Below are 20,899 nucleotides of genomic sequence, written 5' to 3' on the forward strand. Positions count from 1 at the left end.
ATCCTGGGAATTACACCAGCTGAGTTAATGTGAGGATCCTGGGCATCACACCAGCTGATCAAATGTCAATCCTCTCAAAGTCTTGTATTATTTTAACAATGTCATTTCATGGCTGTTGATGCCATACTGTTAATTTTGCTGTAAATAAAGATCCTTCATATTTTAAAAACATCTCCTTTGATTGAACCCAGTTCCTCACAGAAGTTATTTCTGTTGAGATGGGAATGAGGAAACGGTTGACATCAAGGTAAATACTACACATTCATTGTTGAAGCATCGCTGACAGAAATATAGCGCAGTCCACTGAGGAAGGCTGTCACTTCAACAGGTTCAACTGTTCATGTCACCGTCTGTACTTTGAAACCACAACTATGGAAGTTATTTTGAAAATTAAATTACGCTGAAATAAAATTACAAATTTGAAAAAACAGCAAAACACATGATATTCAAGCTCAATGTCAGTAAAACACCCACAATACTTCAATTCATATATTAAATATAGCGTTGAAACAGTCATGTTGTATATTGAAAGTTTTCACATTCTGCAATGAATATTCCAGTTAGTACATGGTCAGTATTATGTATGTTCTGAAAATAATTCAGGCATGGCAACTGTAGCTTTGAACAGATTTCCATTGACTTAAGCTTTTAATAAAAGCTTTTAAATGCCTTTCAAAAAGTAAATTACAGATATGATAAAAAAAACACATAACCACAGAATCAAGAGACTGGAGATATGCTACTATACATGCAGTCTGTTGTCCTCCCTCTGTCACAGCAGTACTGTGTGATATGACAATGATAAGACAATATGTACAGTTCAAAACGGCTTGAAAACTTCTAGCAGTTCAATTGCTATTTCTGTGCGCTCTACTCTACAATATACTGTACAAGTCTTTACTTCACGCTCCAGCATGACTGAAGACAAGTTACTATTTCAGTGATTGCTTAGAAGTTAGAATTATTTCCAAAGCTTATGAGCAGCTAGTTAACAGGAAATCGACTGACAATAAACTAATTTGTGCCATTCCTTACTCCCCTCTAGCTGAGGACATGGCCACTGTCATCAGGTCCCACTGGCATATACTGGCCACTGACTCCACTCTCCAGAGAACACTCCATGTATCACCACGCGTTGTTTTTAAGAGACCACCGAACTTGAGAAACATGCTTATCAGAGCGGACTGCGGGGGGACTGCGGGGCTGCTGCCCCGAAACCAGCTACGTTTTTACCTCCACCTGAACCTGGTAATTATAAACGCGGACACTGCCAGCAATGTAATTTCACACACAAGACTCACAAATTTTATCACCCTCACACTGGAAAGGCATACGACATCAAAGGATTGATCTCATGTAAAACCAACAATGTAATTTACCTTTTGAAATGCCCGTGCGGACTGGCGTATGTAGGGAAAACATCTAGACCCCTAAAGAACAGAATCTCAGAACATCGCAGCAATATTAGGACTGCTGATCAGAAAAGCCCAGTTGCTAAACATTTCAATCTCGACACTGTGCTGCATCAGTGTCGCCTCTCTGAGCTACACTGGCATTGAACACGTCCAGCTACCCCGCCGGGGAGGCGATATTGATAATCTCCTGTTGAGACGTGAACTTTTTTGGATGTACACACTGAACACGGTATCTCCTGGAGGTCTAAATGAGGAGATGGACATTCGCCCCTTCTTATGAAGCAGATATGTGATTTGTGTGTGTTATCAGATGTTTATTCCAGTGTGCCCTTTATAGTGTGGTAAAAAATGTTGTGGTTTGTGTATATATATATATACATTGCTTGTTAATTGTTATGTATTATTGTATATATGGTCAGTTGCTTCACACTTTTTTTCTCGCACCTTCACACAGGTTGAGTCGCCTTAGTCACACTACAAGAAACGTACTGCTGTATTGATTTTTTTCTTCACTCATGTGATGACAGAAGTATTCTTGACTACAGACTGTTGTTTCTCTCTTTGTTGTATGACATATGTAGTCTATGACTTTCACTCCTCTGATTGATTGTTATTATACACAGCTGCGTTGTTCAATCATGTGACCTCTTTACTATCAGGTGACTACTGTATTTAAGATGGCGTCTCACCTCTGTATAACTGTCTGACGAAGAGCTAGTTAGCTCGAAACGTTACCACCTGCACTTGGTGCAATAAAGCTATTCAAAAGGAGTCCTTGTAGTGTGCGAGCGATTTTTCATTTGTTTCACAGCTAGTTAACAGGGCCAGGTTTGTTGAAAACGGCCAAATAGGAGTCCTGTAACATCGCTTGAAAGATGATCTGAATCATTTTTGGCAAACCAGTTGCCTGGCTCGAGGCGGTGGTGTGTGTGAAGCACAGGTTGTGCTGTGAGATGAACTGAATACAGTGCCGTATTGTAGCATTTACTTTCTGTAATATGTAGCGCTGTGTGGCTAAGTCTCCTTCTTAGACTGCCTTGTATTTTGCACTTATCGGTCTCTAATGCACTTTAAACTACACTGGCACTTTTGAACTGAACTTACTTTGCACTATGTCGTGGTCTATTGTGTCTCCATTTTGTTTTTATGGTTTTATGGTCTTTTATGGTTTTTATAGTTTTATGGTCTATTTGTGTCTGCACTTTGTTTTCATGTTTTATTTCGAGTCTTGTGTGATTTTATGACTGTTTTGTTTTTTGCTCTGCTGCAACCCAAAGTGCCCTTCTGGGACATATGAATAAACTTGAACTTGAACTTGTCCCACCTGTTGTGTTTGAGAAATAACAGGAGGTGGGTCGCTCGCTGCGGGGGGCTCCTGGAGGTCCAACACAGCTCGGCTCCTCCGCTGAAAGAAGCATTTCTTGTGCCTGTGTTAAAGCCTCACACGGTGATCAGTTTCTGTCTGGACTCCCTGTCTGCATCTAGCCTGGGCAGCTTGAGGGTGTCTTGCTTTGGGAGTCCGTACAGATAGATGGAGACGCACACCAGCAGGGCTCCGGAGGCAAAGGTGACGGCTGTGGCACAGTGAGGGGAAAACAACGTGAGACTTTGACACCATTTGGAAAAGAAAGAAAAAAACATTACGGAAGCAAACTGAAAAGCTTTGTGGAATGGGAACAATTGAGGATGCCGTCGTCAGTTTTGAAATAATGAGGAAGCAACATTTGTCTTGTTGGATGCAATGGTTCTTTTGGCTTTCAAAGCTGTGCTGTTTCTATGGATTAAATGATCTCGTCATACAAAGAGCTCAGCAGGCCAGATGAATCAGATGGCTGAACAGGTCAAGCTGGTTTTTCTGTCATGGTTGGTTTGTGAAGTTGACAAGATCAGCAAATGGCCGTATATTTAAATATGAACTATACTCTCAAATCACTCATGAGTATTAACAGCATTTTATTTAGAAAAACGAATAGTCAGGTAGACACAATAGACAATAGTCTAGAAACAAATATTTTTCCATACTCTTCCTTTTTCCATACTTTTTCAGACCTGGAAAATACTAAAATCAAATTCCATACTTTTCCATACCTGCGTAGGAACCCTGTCATATGTATACGTGTATGCCAGCCTACTAGAGAAAATCTTCAAAATAAATAAATACTTGACAATTCATTTTCTTTTATGAGTAACCGTTGTGCATGATCTTATACCTAAAACACAACAAAGGCCACGGTGTTTCCTACACCACAGGCACATACTGTAGCGTGCACCTGCCTGATGATCTTCAGTGTGTTATTAGTAGTCCAGTTGGTGCGCATTAATGTGGTTGTGAAACCCTGACGTGCTGATCTGTAGTCCAAACAAGACCACAGACACCAGAGATGGGAAAAGTACACACATTCTTTATGAAGAAGTAGAGTTACTGGTGTAAAAAAAGACTGGTAAAAGCAGAAGTTGTGAACTTGTTTACTCAAGTAAAGTAAAAAAATAAATAATAATTGTTTTATTTTAACTATTTATATGGCTGTTTTTAAGTAACCCCTTTTAAGGTAGCCTTTATTCTTCTCTTTTATTGTGTCTTGTCCTTAATCTGTGTTTTGTTTGATCTATCTATGAAAGGTACAGGTAGCACTACCTTCCAAACATGGCCGCTGACCTCTTTTCCTTCCAAAAAGACAGATTATGTGCATGTTGGATTCATATTTCATTGTGTGGTGAGTACCCGAAGCACATGTATTTTGGCGCCGTCAGATGTGTGTTTTGGCAGATTTTTAACAGCTGTACCATTAGCCTCCATTCTATGGCGATACTAACTAACTTCACGACTGTAGCTCACTGTCAACTGCGCCGACAGTGCCGGTAAGGCATGGTGTATCTTGGTTATGTGGGGTGGATGTGGCAAATGAGCTAAACTCCCGAAAAAGGGCAGTATCCCTTTAAGTACAGTAACAAAGTATTTGTACATTGTTACTTCAAGTCTCTGACAGACACGGACGTACTTATCTGTAGTCCAAACAAGCAGACAGACTCCACAGTTGAGAGAACGATGGCGGCCGCCGCAGAGAAGCCCTTCATGATGTTGTCCGTGTACTTCACCACTATAGATGTGAACAGACCACCCACAATGGCCAGGACTAACAGGGCACAAAAAAAAAGACAACAAAATTAATGTACACACAAAACAAAGTGAAAACAAAGAAGAAGAGAATGTGGGGTTTGGCTTGACTTACACACTACAAAGCACACCCATGGTGTGTAACCAAAGAAGAAGCCTTTCTCCACCACCTGACCGCCATCAGTCAGATAAACGGCAAACAGGGTGACCACGATGCCAGACAGGTACATCTGGATGTTCCTCACCCACAGGGATGTGTCAGAGCTCTTCACGACCTTCTCAAAGTACACACCTTGACCAGGACAAACAAAACATCTTAAAGGGACAGTTCACATTTTTTTTAAGTCTTTAGCCCCATTTGCTACTTACCATTGATGATGTTGATTGGTAGAGTTCTTTCTCAGCACAATCCATCCTGTTCCTCATAGTAGCTCTGGAAAGTTGGGCAAAAATGAATGCAAGGTGAATGGGGTCATGCGCCTGTATGTACAAGCTGACTGAGGCTCACTGAAATGTCATCCACAGTGCACATGAAGTAAATTTCAGTGAGATTCAGTCAGCTTGTACATACAGGAGTGTGAACCCATTGACCTTGCATTTATTTTTGCCCAACTTTTCAGAGCTACTATGAGGAACAGGATGGATTGTGCTGAGAAATAACTCTACCAATCAATCAACATCATATGGTAAATGGTAAATGCATTTATATAGCGCTTTTATCCAAAGCACTTTACAGTCAGTAGGTACATTCACCCATTCACACACCGATGGCGGCAGGTTACCACGCAGGGACCAACGGGAGCAATTTGGGGTTCAGTGTCTTGCCTAAGGACACTTCGACATGCAGACTGGAGGAGCCGGGAATCGAACCACCAACCTCTTTTATCCAAAGCGATTAGTGGACGACCCGCTCTACCTCCTGAACTACAGCTGCCACATCATCATTGGTAAGTAGCAAATAGGGCTAGACTTTTAAAAATCTGAACTATCCCTAATCCCTGTAAGGCTCACTTATGCTCCCTGACCCTTTGTGTAGAAAAATAAATACATGCATTTCAACATCACTTCACAGATACTTCCAATACATGTACTACAGGGCAGTAGAGAGTCAAAAGTGTGAGTGTGTGTGGTACTGCTCCATTTTGTCTGTATATTTCAGAAAATATGCACAATTTTGCACGAATTGAATGCAGAGTATAAACAGAAGGCTCTGTCCATATCCGTATTTAACGGTGAGCGTATTTGAGCCTTTACAGGTCATATGAATTCAAAAATACTTCATATCTTGTGATCCGACAGCACCACAATTGAAGGAATACACTTATTTTGTGTCATCAAGTTACTGTTGTCTGACTGATGTGTGTATTTTAGGTCCCCCAATATTGGGCAAAAGGGTTAAATAGGCTACCAATCATTTCTAAAGGTGTTCTGATCGCACAATATTACCTGCAAATCCAGAGCAAACGACAGCAATAGCAATGGCCATGAACCCAACAAAAGGGTTTTGCTCAACCTGAAAAGACAGCGGTATATATGGATAAGGGCGGGGTGTAATCATCTAAACAAGGATGGAAAATGAACAAGGCAAGATGGTCAATATTGGCTGTGGGTGAAGGAAATACAGGAAGAGTCTTGGGCTAGAGCCAGAGCCACGTTACAGGGAGTGAGCACAGGTCATGCATCCAAATTTACTGAGCCGGCAAGACATGGTGGTCTCGACCTAGTTTCAAGATGAAGACCAGACACGCTGCCTCGCATCACATGTAATCTAGTGACCTCATCATATGTAATCCTAGTGTGACGAGCACAAGTGTAATCCCAGCGTGACGTCCGTGTGACGCACTTGCCTATATGACGCTGATAATGTCGTCAGTGCCGAGGCTATGACGTGGCAGTATTTATAGCCATGCTCAGCTTGTCATCGTTCTCTTTCCCTGATCTTCTGGTCGCTGTACCTGAGCTAATCGCATCCCGTTCTCTGAAAGCTGTGTTTCGCTCATTTTCAAGTCTCATCCATCCGCTGCCCTGTTCTGTTCCGGCCATCAAGCCATTCAGTCTCCCAGCGTCCGCTGTTCTGATCCTGCTAATCAAGCCATCGTAATCGCAGGTCCTCCTTAATCATCGTTCTCAGCATGTCCACGTTCGAGGCAGGCGCAGTTCCACGACGAGGACGGGGAATTCGGCTCGGACTAGAATAGAGAATCCCTTCCCCCCGTAGGGGATTCTTCAGGAATCAAGACATTGGTGGTGGACTGGGGAGGTGGGTGGGTCGAAACACAGCTTTCAGAGAACGGGATGCGATCAGCTCAGGTACAGCGACCAGAAGATCAGGGAAAGAGAACGATGACAAGCTGAGCATGGCTATAAATACTGCCACGTCATAGCCTCGGCACTGACGACATTATCGGCGTCATATAGGCAAGTGCGTCACACGGACGATTACACTTGTCGTCACGCTAGGATTACATATGATGTGAGGCAGCGTGTCTGGTCTTCATCTTGAAACTAGGTCGAGAAGACCATTTCAATCATGAGAGACCAGAGGGTAGAGTTAACAAGCAAGCTTTATTCAAGTATGGCATGGCGATAAGATCTATGGCATGAAACGGTATGGCAACTAATTCTGATGGCATGGCAGCATGGCAACTAGTTCTTTGGCGTAATGACTCCGTGGTAAGATGCCTCTCTTCTTGCGGCGAGAGAGGGCATCTGCTCGGACTAGAAGGGGGGTTTTAGGGGGTTTAGGCTAGGTTTAGGGGGTTTAGGCTAGGTTTAGGCTATAAGCTAGGTTTAGGCTAAGGGAGGGTTTTCCTTCTTAAATGCCAAGTCAGCGCGCCGAATTATGCCGGATTGGTCGATCACCCAGCGCCCGCTGTATCGCTGCGGCCACGCCCGGTCGGTGGTTTTCGTAAGTCGCTGTGCCGCCAAGCCAACCGGTCGGCGACAAGCGTTGCATTCCGCCCAGCGCCCGCTGTAGCGCTGAGGCAAGCAGACCGGTTGGCGGTTGTGGGTTTTTCTTTCTTTTGGGGGATTCTCTATTCTAGTCCGAGCAGATGCCCTCTCTCACCTCAAGATGAGAGGCATCTTACCACGGAGTCATTACGCCAAAGAACTAGTTGCCATGCCATTAGAATTAGTTGCCATACCGTTTCATGCCATAGATCTTATCGCCATGCCATACTTGAATAAAGCTCGCTTGTTAACTCTACCCTCTGGTCTCTCATGATTGAAATAGCTTTTACCATTTTAACACAGTGCAGACTGTGTTTCACGACAGCCCTACCTGGACTTTGGTGGCTTCTGCAGGTCTACTGTACCTGGACTTTAGTGGCTTCTGCAGGCGTACTGTACCTGGACTTTAGTGGCTTCTGCAGGCCTACTGTACCTGGACTGTGGTGGCTTCTGCAGGCCTACTGTACCTGGACTTTGGTGGCATCTGCAGTCCTACTGTACCTGGACTGTGGTGGCTTCTGTAGGCCTACTGTACCTGGGCTTTAGTGGCTTCTGCAGGTCTACTGTACCTGGACTTTAGTGGCATCTGCAGGCCTACTGTACCTGGACTTTGGTGGCTTCTGCAGGCCTACTGTACCTGGACTTTGGTGGCTTCTGCAGGCCTACTGTACCTGGACTTTAGTGGCATCTGCAGGCCTACTGTACCTGGACTTTAGTGGCATCTGCAGGCCTACTGTACCTGGACTTTGGTGGCTTCTGCAGGCGTACTGTACCTGGACTTTAGTGGCTTCTGCAGGCCTACTGTACCTGGACTGTGGTGGCTTCTGCATGCCTACTGTACCTGGACTTTGGTGGGTTCTGCAGGCCTACTGTACCTGGACTTTAGTGGCTTCTGCAGGCCTACTGTACCTGGACTTTGGTGGCTTCTGCAGGCCTACTGTACCTGGACTTTGGTGGCTTCTGCAGGCCTACTGTACCTGGACTTTGGTGGCATCTGCAGGCCTACTGTACCTGGACTTTAGTGGCATCTGCAGGCCTACTGTACCTGGACTTTAGTGGCATCTGCAGGTCTACTGTACCTGGACTTTGGTGGCTTCTGCAGGTCTACTGTACCTGGACTTTAGTGGCATCTGCAGGCCTACTGTACCTGGACTTTGGTGGCTTCTGCAGGTCTACTGTACCTGGACTTTAGTGGCATCTGCAGGCCTACTGTACCTGGACTTTGGTGGCTTCTGCAGGTCTACTGTACCTGGACTTTAGTGGCATCTGCAGGCCTACTGTACCTGGACTTTGGTGGCTTCTGCAGGCGTACTGTACCTGGACTGTGGTGGCTTCTGTAGGCCTACTGTACCTGGACTTTAGTGGCTTCTGCAGGTCTACTGTACCTGGACTTTAGTGGCATCTGCAGGCCTACTAGTCTCGGCTCCCAGACGTTTGGTGAGCTGCGCCACCAAACGTCTGGGAATTTCACTGTCAGAAACTGTCTGTCCGAGCCCGGCGAGAACGGCCGGCAGCAGACACGCCTACATTTATTATTAGAATTTTATTTGGTAGCGGCAATGCCATTTATCATAGTCCTAACACAGAGCATGAAGCTGATATGCTCCAAACAAAATTTATAGCTGTTGTTTATTTTACAATAATGTTTCCTACCCGAAAGTGGTCCGCTTGCTACTGTGAGTCATCAGCAGGCTCTGTAACGTTAGCCTCGGGAGTCTGGCTTATGGCTGGGGGAAAGACCTCTAGCCGCCGGGGCCGGATGAAACACGTCCTATTAACAGGTTATGTTTGTTTCTAAGTGATTAATATGTTTCTCCGCAAACGCGGCAATGTTTTGGGAGACACCGGTTCTGCATGAGCGTCACTGCCCCCAGAAAGCAGGCCCGCCCACAACACTCATGATTGGTTCTCCGATGCAAGGCTTCCAACAGCGCCACCTAACGTTATGCAAAGATTTAAATAGTAATATTCTCAGTCTTACAGGAGTGAAATGGATTAAGACTGAGGGCTGAGTCTACAGGCCTACTGTACCTGGACTTTAGTGGCTTCTGCAGGCCTACTGTACCTGGACTTTAGTGGCATCTGCAGGCCTACTGTACCTGGACTTTAGTGGCTTCTGCAGGTCTACTGTACCTGTACTTTAGTGGCATCCGCAGGCCTACTGTACCTGGACTTTGGTGGCTTCTGCAGGCCTACTGTACCTGGACTTTGGTGGCATGTGCAGGCCTACTGTACCTGGACTTTAGTGGCATCTGCAGGCCTACTGTACCTGGACTTTGGTGGCTTCTGCAGGCCTACTGTATCTGGACTTTAGTGGATTCTGCAGGCCTACTGTACCTGGACTTTAGTGGCTTCTGCAGGCCTACTGTACCTGGACTGTGGTGGCTTCTGCAGGCCTACTGTACCTGGACTTTAGTGGCTTCTGCAGGCCTACTGTACCTGGACTGTGGTGGCTTCTGTAGGCCTACTGTACCTGGACTGTGATGGCTTCTGCAGGCCTACTGTACCTGGACTGTGGTGGCTTCTGTAGGTCTACTGTACCTGGACTGTGGTGGCTTCTGCAGGCCTACTGTACCTGGACTGTGATGGCTTCTGCAGGCCTACTGTACCTGGACTTTAGTGGCATCTGCAGTCCTACTGTACCTGGACTTTGGTGGCTTCTGCAGGCCTGAATTTGGTGGCATCTGCAGGCCTACTGTACCTGGACTTTAGTGGCTTCTGCAGGTCTACTGTACCTGGACTTTAGTGGCATCTGCAGGCCTACTGTACCTGGACTTTAGTGGCTTCTGCAGGCCTCCACTGGACGAGGGTGACGCCCCCACACAGCATGAAGACGGAGAACCACTGCAGCCGGCCGAGCGAGCGGTTCAGCATGAGCACCGTGCACAAGGCTGTGCACGGGATCTTCAGCTGATAGGTAACCTGCACAGAGAAACTCAAGTCAAAGCTCAAAATGTCCAAACTTTTTGTAGGCTATTCTACGTTCCCAACCTGGGGGTCCTGACCCCTACTGGGGGGCACCAAAGCTTCACGGGGGGTCGCAAGGCCTTCTTGGCTTTAAGGCAGTGGCTCTCAAACCTTTTTACATCAAGGACCCCTGAACTGACACAAATTAGACCACGGACCCCCATTTAACAAGATTTTGTCCCATTGTCCCCCATCTGAAAAGACATTTGCTTTTAGATGTTCTATAGAGAATAGGTATACACTCATGATACACTGTGCCACTCTCCGTTAACTTCAGTGTAAAATAGCAGTAGAAAAAAATCGACAGAGGAAAAAACTAGAACGACCGCAACGCGGACTTATGCCTCCGCCATTAGTTCATTCTTGAGTCCAAATCGCCATTTGAGGCAAATTGGAAGAAATTCCGTCAAGGCACTCCTGTGATGTTGCATTAGAGAGCTTGGAAATTGGGTGTGTGAGGTCACAGTGACCTTGAACTTTGACCACCAAAATGTAATCAGTTCATCCTTGAGTTCAAGTGGACGCTTGAGGCAATTCGAAGAAATTCCATCAAGACATTCCTGAGATATCGCATAAACAAGCTTGAAAATGGCATTCGAGAGGTCAGTGACCTTGACCTTTGATCACCAAAATGTAATATTTTCATCCTCGCGTCCAAGTCGATGTTTGAGCCAAATCAGAAGAAATTCTATCAAGCCGTTCTTGAGATATTGCGTTAACCAAGTTGGGAATGACGTTCGTGAGGTCACAGTGACCTCGTTTGACCACCAAAATGTAATCAGTTCATCCTTGAGGCCAAGTTAATGTTTGAGGCAAATTTGACGAAATTCTGTCAAGGCGCTCCTGTGATGTTGCATTACAGAGCTTGGAAATTGGGTGTGTGAGGTCCAAATTTGACGAAATTCCGTCAAGGAGATATGGCGTTAACAAGCTTGAAAATGGCATTGGAGAGGTCACAGTGACCTTGACCTTTGATCACCAAAATGTAATCCTTTCATCCTTGCGCCCAAGTCGACGTTTGAGCCAAATTGGCAGAAATTCCATCAAGCCGTTCTTGAGATATCGCTTTAACGAACTTGGGAATGGCATTTGTGAGGTCACAGTGACCTTGACCTAATCAGTTCATCCTTGAGTCCAAGTCAATGTTTGAGGCAAATTTGATGAAACTCCGTCAAGGCATTTCTGAGATGTTGCGCTAACAAGCTTGAAAATGGCGTTCGAGAGGTCACAGTGACCTTGGCCTTTGACCACCAAAATCTAATCAGTTCATCCTTGAGTCCAAGTCGATGTTTGAGACAAGTTTGATTAAATTCCGTCAAGGCATTCCTGAGATATCGCATTAACAAGCTTGACAATGGCGTTCGAGAGGTCACAGTGACATTGACCTTTGACCTTTGACCACCAAAATCTAATCAGATCATCCTTGAGTCTAAGGCCATGTCCAGACAGAGACGGAAGCGATCTTTTTTTTTTCGTTTAACCCTTGTATCCCAATTATGAATAATCCTCAATTTACCGCTAAGGTCCATCTGATGGACCTTAACGCTGGGGACATACCAGACGCGAAAATTGTGCAGAAGTCGCTTAAAGTGTCCACACAGAGAGCGCAGCTCACTTTGCGCGCTCTGCTCGTCCGCTATATATTTTGCCCCAGATCTCCTGTCTTCGTTATCATGGCCAATTAAATGATGACATAAATATCTAAAGTAATAGGTTTGGGATAACAGTTAATGGCTACCTTCGTTATAAAATGCAATTGCATCATTTGTCTGTTCTCCTCCCGTTTTCCCAGTGCGTGCTGGTGCTGTTGTAGAGAGAAGGCGAGTCCTAGCTCTCTACTTGTTGCTCCGCAGGCAACGAGCCCCTAGAAGCCGCTCCCCCTCTCCCACTGCTCTTTCTCTCTTTTCACACTTCCAAAGGGGCAATCAACAACGTAAATAAACATTATTTTACTTTGAAATTGGTTTTATTTGACGAATGTCCGGTTTCAGAGTTCCTGCCTGCCCTTATCTGATCTGTTCAGCTTGACAGAGTCGCTCACGGGCGCAGACGGCCGCGCAGGAAAATAGAACTCCAGGCTGGCCTGAACGGCCCTGAGCGGCCGCTGAGCTGAGCTGAGCGGCGCGCTGCGCGCAATTCGGTGTGGACTGACAGATCTGTTAACATGGTGTCCTAATGAAAACTGGCTGCGCACAAGGTCGCAAATGGTCGCGCCGCGCAGCTTACGTGCAGGAGACGCGTGCGGTGTGTTTTCACCGTAAGGGTAATACTGTAATAATTTATAAATATTAATATTCATTTTTTTATTTGAATGTTTATAATTCATTGGTAACTTCATCCCTAATACCTCATACCACCATTTCATACCTATTCGAATTTTAACCCCTCAAATGCCAGTGTACAGTAAGTACAGTAAAAAAAAAAAGTACAGTAAAAAAAAACAAGTTAATTTTTTTCCTTCCCATAAAGTCAAACTGGATTTGGGTCTGATATTATGGGCAGGTTGGGGTGCTTTACAAAAGTCACCACTGCAAGATGCCTAGTGTCAAAGATTGGCAGGAATGATGTCACAATACCTATGACATCACTAGCCTATGACATCTTCAGTGATGTCATAAGATGATTTTGGTCAGACATTGTGACATCATCAGTGGGTTTTCATATTTTTTGTGATTTTTTGAAAAATAATATTTTTCATATTTTGAGCCAAAAATCCAAAAAGCACATGTTTTGGACTACCAGCCATTTTCCCCAAAACACACAAATGAGCTTTAGTCCAGCATCCATCCTGGTCTAAAGGCTTCAAATCAGTAGTGTGGACTGTCAAATTCAGTTTTCTAATATTTTCCCATCTTTGGCATAGGAATCAGTTTTTTTTACATTTCATGTAAACTGTATGGAATTTATTGCTATGCCAAAACTGGGGGAATATGGGGAAATAGCCAAACACAGTAGAAACTACAATTTTAACCGCTTGAGTCAAGGTGAGATGTGTAACATCAAGGAAATAATGATTTTTTGAAAAATTAGCTGGGAGTAAAAAATAAAATGTTGTTTTTGTGAAAAATTAACATTGAAACCAATGGGACAACTATGCAATGGACTTTGAGACCATGTAACTCCCCCAAATTTTCTACCAACTCCAAGGTTAGATATTAAGGTCAAATTTCAAGGTATTTGGTCCAGGATGCCCGCTGAAACAAATGAAATAAATTAATTTTGTAAAAATTTGCTGGGAGTACCAATAGAGTGTTTATAATGGAAGTCAATGGGTCCATCTGATGGACTAATGGTAAATTGATGTGTACTTTTGAAACAAGGTCTTTGGATGGTAGAAAGATGATAGATATGATTGATTTTTGTCAAATACCCCCAAAAAAATACCTAGCCTTAATTTCAGACCATTTACTCCAAAAATGTTGAAACGGCCCATAGGTGAATGTAGGAAATATCCATCAGATGGACTAGTGGGGTACAAGGGGAAAAGTTTTCCATAAACACGGAATCGTTTCAAGAAATGTGTGTATCCACATGAAACCACTGAATACCACTGAAACCGCTGTGGAATATATGCCAGGCTGGTAAGTGGCGCTGTAACGCTGCCACAAAGTACACCAAAAACAGAGAATAAGACAATCTCGTCAATAATGGCATTCAACCACTAGGGGCGCACAGTCTATAATGTGTATCTCACTGTAGCGAGCAGCTTAAACCCTTGGCTTTGCGGGGAGGTTTGCCATGTCAATGAATAAAATAATTAAACCTATACAGGCAAATGCAGAGCTGTTCAGCAGGGCTGATGGTCTCCCTATGCCTATAGCCTACAATATAGAACGTTAACTATCGGTGACGTTCCTGATATCATCCACTTCCATGATCTTTAGACATATATTGGGGCGGCTTTAGCTCAGGAGGTAGAGCGGGTCGGCCAATGACGCAAGGGTTGGCGGTTCGATCCCCGCTCCCTCCTAGCTGCTGTCGTTGTGTCCTTGGGCAAGACACTTAACCCTCCTTGCTCCAGGGTGCGTGGCAGCCTGCCGCCATCGGTGTATGAATGGGTGAATGTAGACTATCTACTGATTGTAAAGCGCTTTGGATAAAAGCGCTATATAAATGCAGGCCATTTACCATATTGCAAACACATCCCAGCGTATTGGCCGCTCCTGCACATCACAGCACAGGCTAAATGATGCAACATAAATATACATTATATAAACTCATGGCATAAATGTGTTTTTATTGAAAAAGTGGCGTCAAGTAAGCTAAAGTCTTGTTGGAGTGGACACGTGCGGACATCACAGTGCAACCGTGTGTTCGTCAAACCTCTCACTTCACTATTCACGTTGTATTTGCAAGGGCTATATATACAGTAGGGCAACCCGAGTATGTCGGTTACACTCAGGGTTTACATTTCATTTCATTTAATTTTGTCCAATATTAAAATATTCCAGAATTGCACGTTGTATTCAAAATTAATATTATTTCTATCTAACACGTTAAGCCTGATTTTGTTTGTGTTATTGTACAAACTTAGCCGCCGCTAAGCCTTCTGGGAAATATCCGATGAAGGGAGGGGTGGATGGGAAGAGTCAGCTGTGGAGCCCTGAGGATGTTATACGCTGTTCTCCACTTGTTGCTGATGGTGGTAATAGAGGAGCATTATATTTTCCTGCAAGATCCCCTAACAGGCTCAGTAGCTGCTGTAGCACGAACGCTAGTGCCATGATTGTTATTGTTGCTGGTGGAGAGAGGTGGGGCTATGGCGTCATCGGTTCAGGAAAGATGCGTATGGGTTGTAAACACGGAAATGCAAGGGTGGCGTCTTCAGATTTATTCACTCTGGGACCCGGTTTCAAAAATTAGCGTATACTCCCAGAACGTATACTCCGAGAACGCTGGTTCCGTCTGGACGAAACCTCTATACGAGAAAAAACTTTAGCGGATACACCTAAACTCGTCTCCATGTGGACATGGCCTAAGTCGATGTTTGAGGCAAATTTGATGAAATTCCGTCAAGGCGTTCCTCAGATATCGCGTTAACGAACATCGTACGTACGTACAGACAACCCGGATCCATAATGCCTCCGGCCTGGCTATCGCCGGCGGAGGCATAAAAAACAGAATTTAATTTATAAATGACAGGGCCAGCGTGGCGAGCTGCAGGACGGGCAGGGCCACGCAGCGGCCGAGCCTTGGAATCGAGCACGCGAGATGCCTAGTAGTTAAAAAATAAATAATACAGAGAATTGTATAAAATGTTCTTAAACATCAGGAAGACTAATCTCTGATGCCATATTCACATAATCTGCTCAATATTCATCCAAATTGCTTACTTTACACAAACTTTCTGCAGTTATTGCATTGATGCGTTCACGAGTTGGGTTAATTGTACAGTTCTCCTGTGCCGTTATTGTTATGCATTGAATTGAATATAATATGAAATATATCCATAAAATATGTCAGTTGGTCAGGGGTCGTCAGTGATAGAATAGGCGAACAACATGTTCATACCTGATAGACAGCTGCATCCAGGTTGCTTAGGGCAAGAAAGGCCATGTTGTTCTGAACTGCGTACAGTACAGAGGGAACACTCAGCTTCAGCAGCTCTTTAGGACTCTGAAACACGTGTTCCACTATCGACCTCTTCAGCCGACCGGGGCTGCCCGTTTCTCTGGAAGAACAAATAGAAATACACACTTGTAAAAAAGAAAAAAGAAACCAGCGTGAATTCACAATAGCTGCGACCACATATGTGAGCATCCGAAATGCAGGACAGTGGGGCAGCCCAGCCTACTCTAAACTTGCCCACCCACTGCCCCCCTTTTAGCCAATTGGCATGGACACAAACACACGCCATCATGCCACATTTCACCCTCCTAGGGCAAAAACTGTTCCCGCTAAAGAGTGAACTTTTTGTGGACCAAGCAACCAACAGAGTGGCTTATAGAGCTGCTGGTCACAGGGTTACTCCATTCACTCAAATAGCATGTTAAGGCTTACTTGTGGTGAAGAGTCAGTGTCATCAAAATTGGCTCCAACAAGTAAAGAAAAAAACTGTACCACAAAATACTAAATACCTGCATGACTCAGTCCATGTTTCACATCACAAGACTGTTGTGAAACCAGTTCACCTGGTTCCTGGAACAGTAATCCACGTGTATGATGCTAGTAAAAATAACTTGACACACAGACTAAACACTTACGTCAGTGATACTCAACTTGCGGCCTGCGACAGGGTGCAGAGTGGCCCCCCGACCATTTTCGAATTCACAATGAAAACTAATTTTGAATAAAGTTTGTCTGAGTTCCAGCTAAATTGTAAAAAAAATATGGTCTGCTGCCCAGGCACTGACAGTATATGTACTTAACTTAACCTAAGTAACTAGCTATCCTGTGTACACAAAATTGTGAGACTAAACTCTGGCTGACACCCCAAACCTACAATCCACTACAGAAAAATGAATATTAATGTTTGTTTGTTTATTTATTTTTAATGGCAGGAGGCCAGGGGGGCATTTTGCAAAAGTGGCCCGCGGACAAAGCAAGTTGAGTATCCCCGACTTAGGTAAATAAATTACTGAAATGATCTGTATAGGCTAGTTCAGAGGGAAACTGAAAAACAGAATTAAAATGTTATTCGTATCATCTTGGTTAACAAAATGTTGCTCTCACAATAGAATCAAGAGGAGAAAAAAGGAGCTTTGTGGATACTTATAGATAGGTTTTTAATTCACGAAGTAAAGTACATGTCTACTACAATAGTTAATCAAACAATGTACATCTTCAATGAACAGGGGCACAAAACGCAACGCGTTTCAACCTCTCTGGTCTTCGTCATACAGAAGACCAGATGTGATGGAACGAATGTCACCAGGAATACAGTTCCAAGAGACTACAGCCCTATAAAAAACAGCCTTCCTTAAATAGTTAGACCTAGGTCGGGGTAAAGTAATTTGTAATGGAACAACGGTAAGGAACACTTACTTTGCCAACATCCCCAGACTGAGTATTAACTTGATGACCTCAGTAATGCACACTGCAGTTGTGGAGAAATACAAGTCTGATGAAATAGTTCTTGTGTATCTCAAGGCCACTATGTGTGTTGCTGCCACCATTGTCATCACTGACAGGCAGTAGATCTTGAAGACCACGCTCACAGGCTCTGAAAGGACAGCAGCAGTACAGGGTGAATGGAAGGAGAAGAGCAGTACATTAGTGTTACTAAATGCAATACAACATGACAGCAAAAGCCAGAGCAGCGCAAATGGCTGTTAAACCTAGCAAGGATGTAGATGAGGGGTTTTCAACGTCAGACTGTGGGCCCCCTTCTCCCCAGACAACGCTTGGGAAAAGGTGCCCCCCTTGGCCCTCGCTAAATTCCTGCCTATGCAGTGTAGGAAATTAGAAAATTATTTTGGGGGCAACTTTTGCCAAAAAAAATGTACAAAATTTCAGGGGCACTTAAAAAAAAAGTAATTGGTGCATAAAGTTCAGGGTTGCCACGGGTCTGGAAAGTACAAAATAATCAAGGACTTAAAATGCTTGGATTTATAAAGAGGTCCTTGAAAGTACTTGGATTTAGCCTACCAGAATCTCTGAGTTTGAGCCTTGTGCACTCTTGTCATCTCAAAATGCACCTATGATACCATTTTGATATGTCATCAGTAGTGCTGGGCCAAGATTGATACACTTTCTTCCTACTGTACCTACACTATCACTCAGCAATTTGCTGATCGCTGAGCTGTCATTGGCTGTTGTGCTCTCTCGTAGGCGTTCTTAGCTCAAATATGCAGCTGGTCGCGTAGGTACCGTGCGGTGGATACATTTTGGATTTCAATCTCTTTTTTCCCAGGCTTTATTGCTTGAAAACTGCTCGAAAAGTCCTTGAAATGATTACAAAACTGTGGCAACCCTGAAGTTGCTAAAATGTAGTGTGTGTCTGTATTACCTTCTTCTGGCAAACAGCTTGCAGGTGCTGAGTGTGTGTTAGAGATGGACATGGAAATTAAATTAATTGAATGTAAATAAAATTATCCAAATCTTGAGGGCATTTTTTACCCCTTGATCACGGTTTTTAGGGGCATTCTGAGATTTCTTTGTGGCATTTTTGCCCTGGCCCCTGGCTAAATTCCTACACTGTGCCTATGGGATCATGATTATGTTATTTAGGCCAACAATTGAGCCAAGAAAGCCTGATATTGCCATTTGACTTCAGGCTATACCAAATACTTAAAAAGATCTGTCTGAAGGCATTTTTTTTGTTTGACTCTGGGAAAGTTGGGGAAACTGTTAATTCAACCAAACTACTGTTTCCCTGAACCAAATCTCACACATTTAGGATATTCTATGTGATCTCCTTTTGATAACTAATGTAACGTTAATATGTTTTCACTTCCATTCACTGAGCCTCCCCTGAAACTGCTTGGAGCCCCCCTGGGGAGGCCCGCCTCCCACTTTGAAAACCTACTAAGGACTGTGCAAAAGTCTGTCATATGTGCATAATTATGTCAAAGAAATCCATAAAGCGAAGATGCTTTCAAAACTAATACAATAGACCCCTTATACGCCTACGTCACAATGACAACAAGCAGCGTCAGATGCGCAAGACGGAGGCAGAAAGACAGACACTGCGCAGCCCTGTCAAGTAGTTTTCCAATGGCCCGAAAACTATTCGAGCTAGATATGTCTTCGTGTTGTGCAGTGCGATGCCAGAATCGGAAAGCTATTGTAGCAAAGTATTCGGGTCCGCCTATTCACACTTGGTTAATAAAATAATAAACGATAGAGCCAGGCTGTAAGGTTATAACAAGCTTTTCCCCACATATCCTGTTCTACGCAACTCGAGGGAACATACACAGCCTCGCACACACGCAATAGAACACAACACAATTCACTGAACAGTCTGTTACACTATCAACAAAGCAAGGACTAAAGTTTTACCGAATCCCGTCAACTCATACTGCTTTTAATGCTAACCGTAGGTGTCTTTGGTTGCAAGCCGAAAGAGGAAATCGTTAAAAATGCCCGACTTTGCAGTGCTCGCTCATTTCATATCAGGTAAACTGTACGTAGTAGGCTGCTAGTAACAGCCACATCGCTTGGTTAGTTAACAACCAAGTAACGTTAAATAATGTCATTATTGAGTTGAACTGATTGGAACGAGGACATCATTAAAAATGCCCGACTTTGTAGTGCTCTTCATAATCAGGTAAGCTGCCTGAAACTGTAGGCTGCTCAGCCACATCGCTCGGTTAGTTAACGACCAAGTAACGTTACATAATGTCATTATTGAGTTGTGTGCATTATCAACATAACAATATATCTTTGCAAGTTACAGAATAATTATCTACGCTATGCCCAGTTATAAAGGAATGCACGATATGTATTGCCGGCCACTAGGCTTGGCCAATTGACAGCGCCAGTGCATATGGGTCTGTAAGACATATCCCATTAAACAGCGTTAATTTCGATGCATAACATTGCTTATCACTAGGCGATAAGCTGTGGTAGTAAGCCGAGAACTGCATTTTAAAACTAAAATATAACTGTGTGTTGCAGATGGGCATAGAGCAGTCCTGACAGCGGGGCTTTTACACAGTTCTCACTGTCTGTCAATGCTGGGCTGACAGCTTTTTGCCTACACGATGAGCGCGCAGCTCAATGTTGACAAGCTGTATAAGGGGTCTATTAAGTTTCTGAATATAAAACAATAAACAGCAGTATACGAACGCAGAAAATAAACATCGACTTCTAATAAATGTATGAAAAAACCCGAAATAAAACTAACGTTGTGCCAAAGGAACTTTTAAACTGAAATAAGAGCGCAGCTAGTTTGTTACGTTCAGATTCCTTTAATGTGTAATGTTCAAGTGATCACAGTGTAACAATTGAATCAAGTGGGAGCCCACAGAACACACGTTTAGCCATAGTCGAATGTCAAGCATGCTACAACGTTAGCCACTGCTGCCACTATTGGGCCATTTTCCTCTAGCTAACATTAGCCATTCATGTTAGCCCCTGTCCTGTTGGCTGTAATGATTAAAAACTCACCGTTAGCCATGGTTATTGTGCCGTGTGTCAGTGTGTGTGAGAGGAAGCCAGTTATCCACTACATGTCTGTTACAAGTCACTCAGGGCCAGCTCCTGTCTGCTTCTCCCAGAATGCAACGAGAACTTGCGAAGGGTCAGGTGTTGGCATAGATATTATATTACTATAGATGGGTCACCGCAGGCTCCGCCAATTCTAACAAATGGTAGCAGCAAGTCTCCTAAATTGTCACGTGACTCCAATAGACTCACAGACCTGCCGAAAGGAAGTGAGTTGAAGTTGGGCCGTCTTGCTTGAAATCCTATCGTCTTTGGTGTTGGTTATCCCCATGCAGAGCAATCTAGTAGGCTAAGTAATCTATATCCATGACTCAATATCCCTCTCTATTTCTCGCCTATGGGC

The 20,899-nt window shown here is 44.0% G+C and overlaps 1 protein-coding gene across 1 annotated transcript; it reads right to left on the bottom strand.

The window, feature by feature from the left end:
• Window positions 1-508: 508 nt before the first annotated feature.
• Window positions 509-20,595, bottom strand: LOC310781839 (CMP-sialic acid transporter-like). Its single transcript, XM_083642471.1, has 8 exons — window positions 20,500-20,595; window positions 17,434-17,611; window positions 15,961-16,120; window positions 10,252-10,404; window positions 5,977-6,043; window positions 4,646-4,822; window positions 4,415-4,549; window positions 509-2,989 (listed from the first exon to the last, which is right to left on the bottom strand). The coding sequence occupies exons 1-8, from the start codon at window positions 20,507-20,509 to the stop codon at window positions 2,856-2,858; spliced, it is 1,014 nt and encodes a 337-aa protein (XP_083498597.1). The 5' UTR covers window positions 20,510-20,595; the 3' UTR covers window positions 509-2,855.
• Window positions 20,596-20,899: the final 304 nt, after the last annotated feature.

This window comes from Poromitra crassiceps (genome assembly GCF_964638095.1).
Source record: "Poromitra crassiceps genome assembly, chromosome: 8".
NCBI lineage: Eukaryota > Metazoa > Chordata > Actinopteri > Beryciformes > Melamphaidae > Poromitra > Poromitra crassiceps.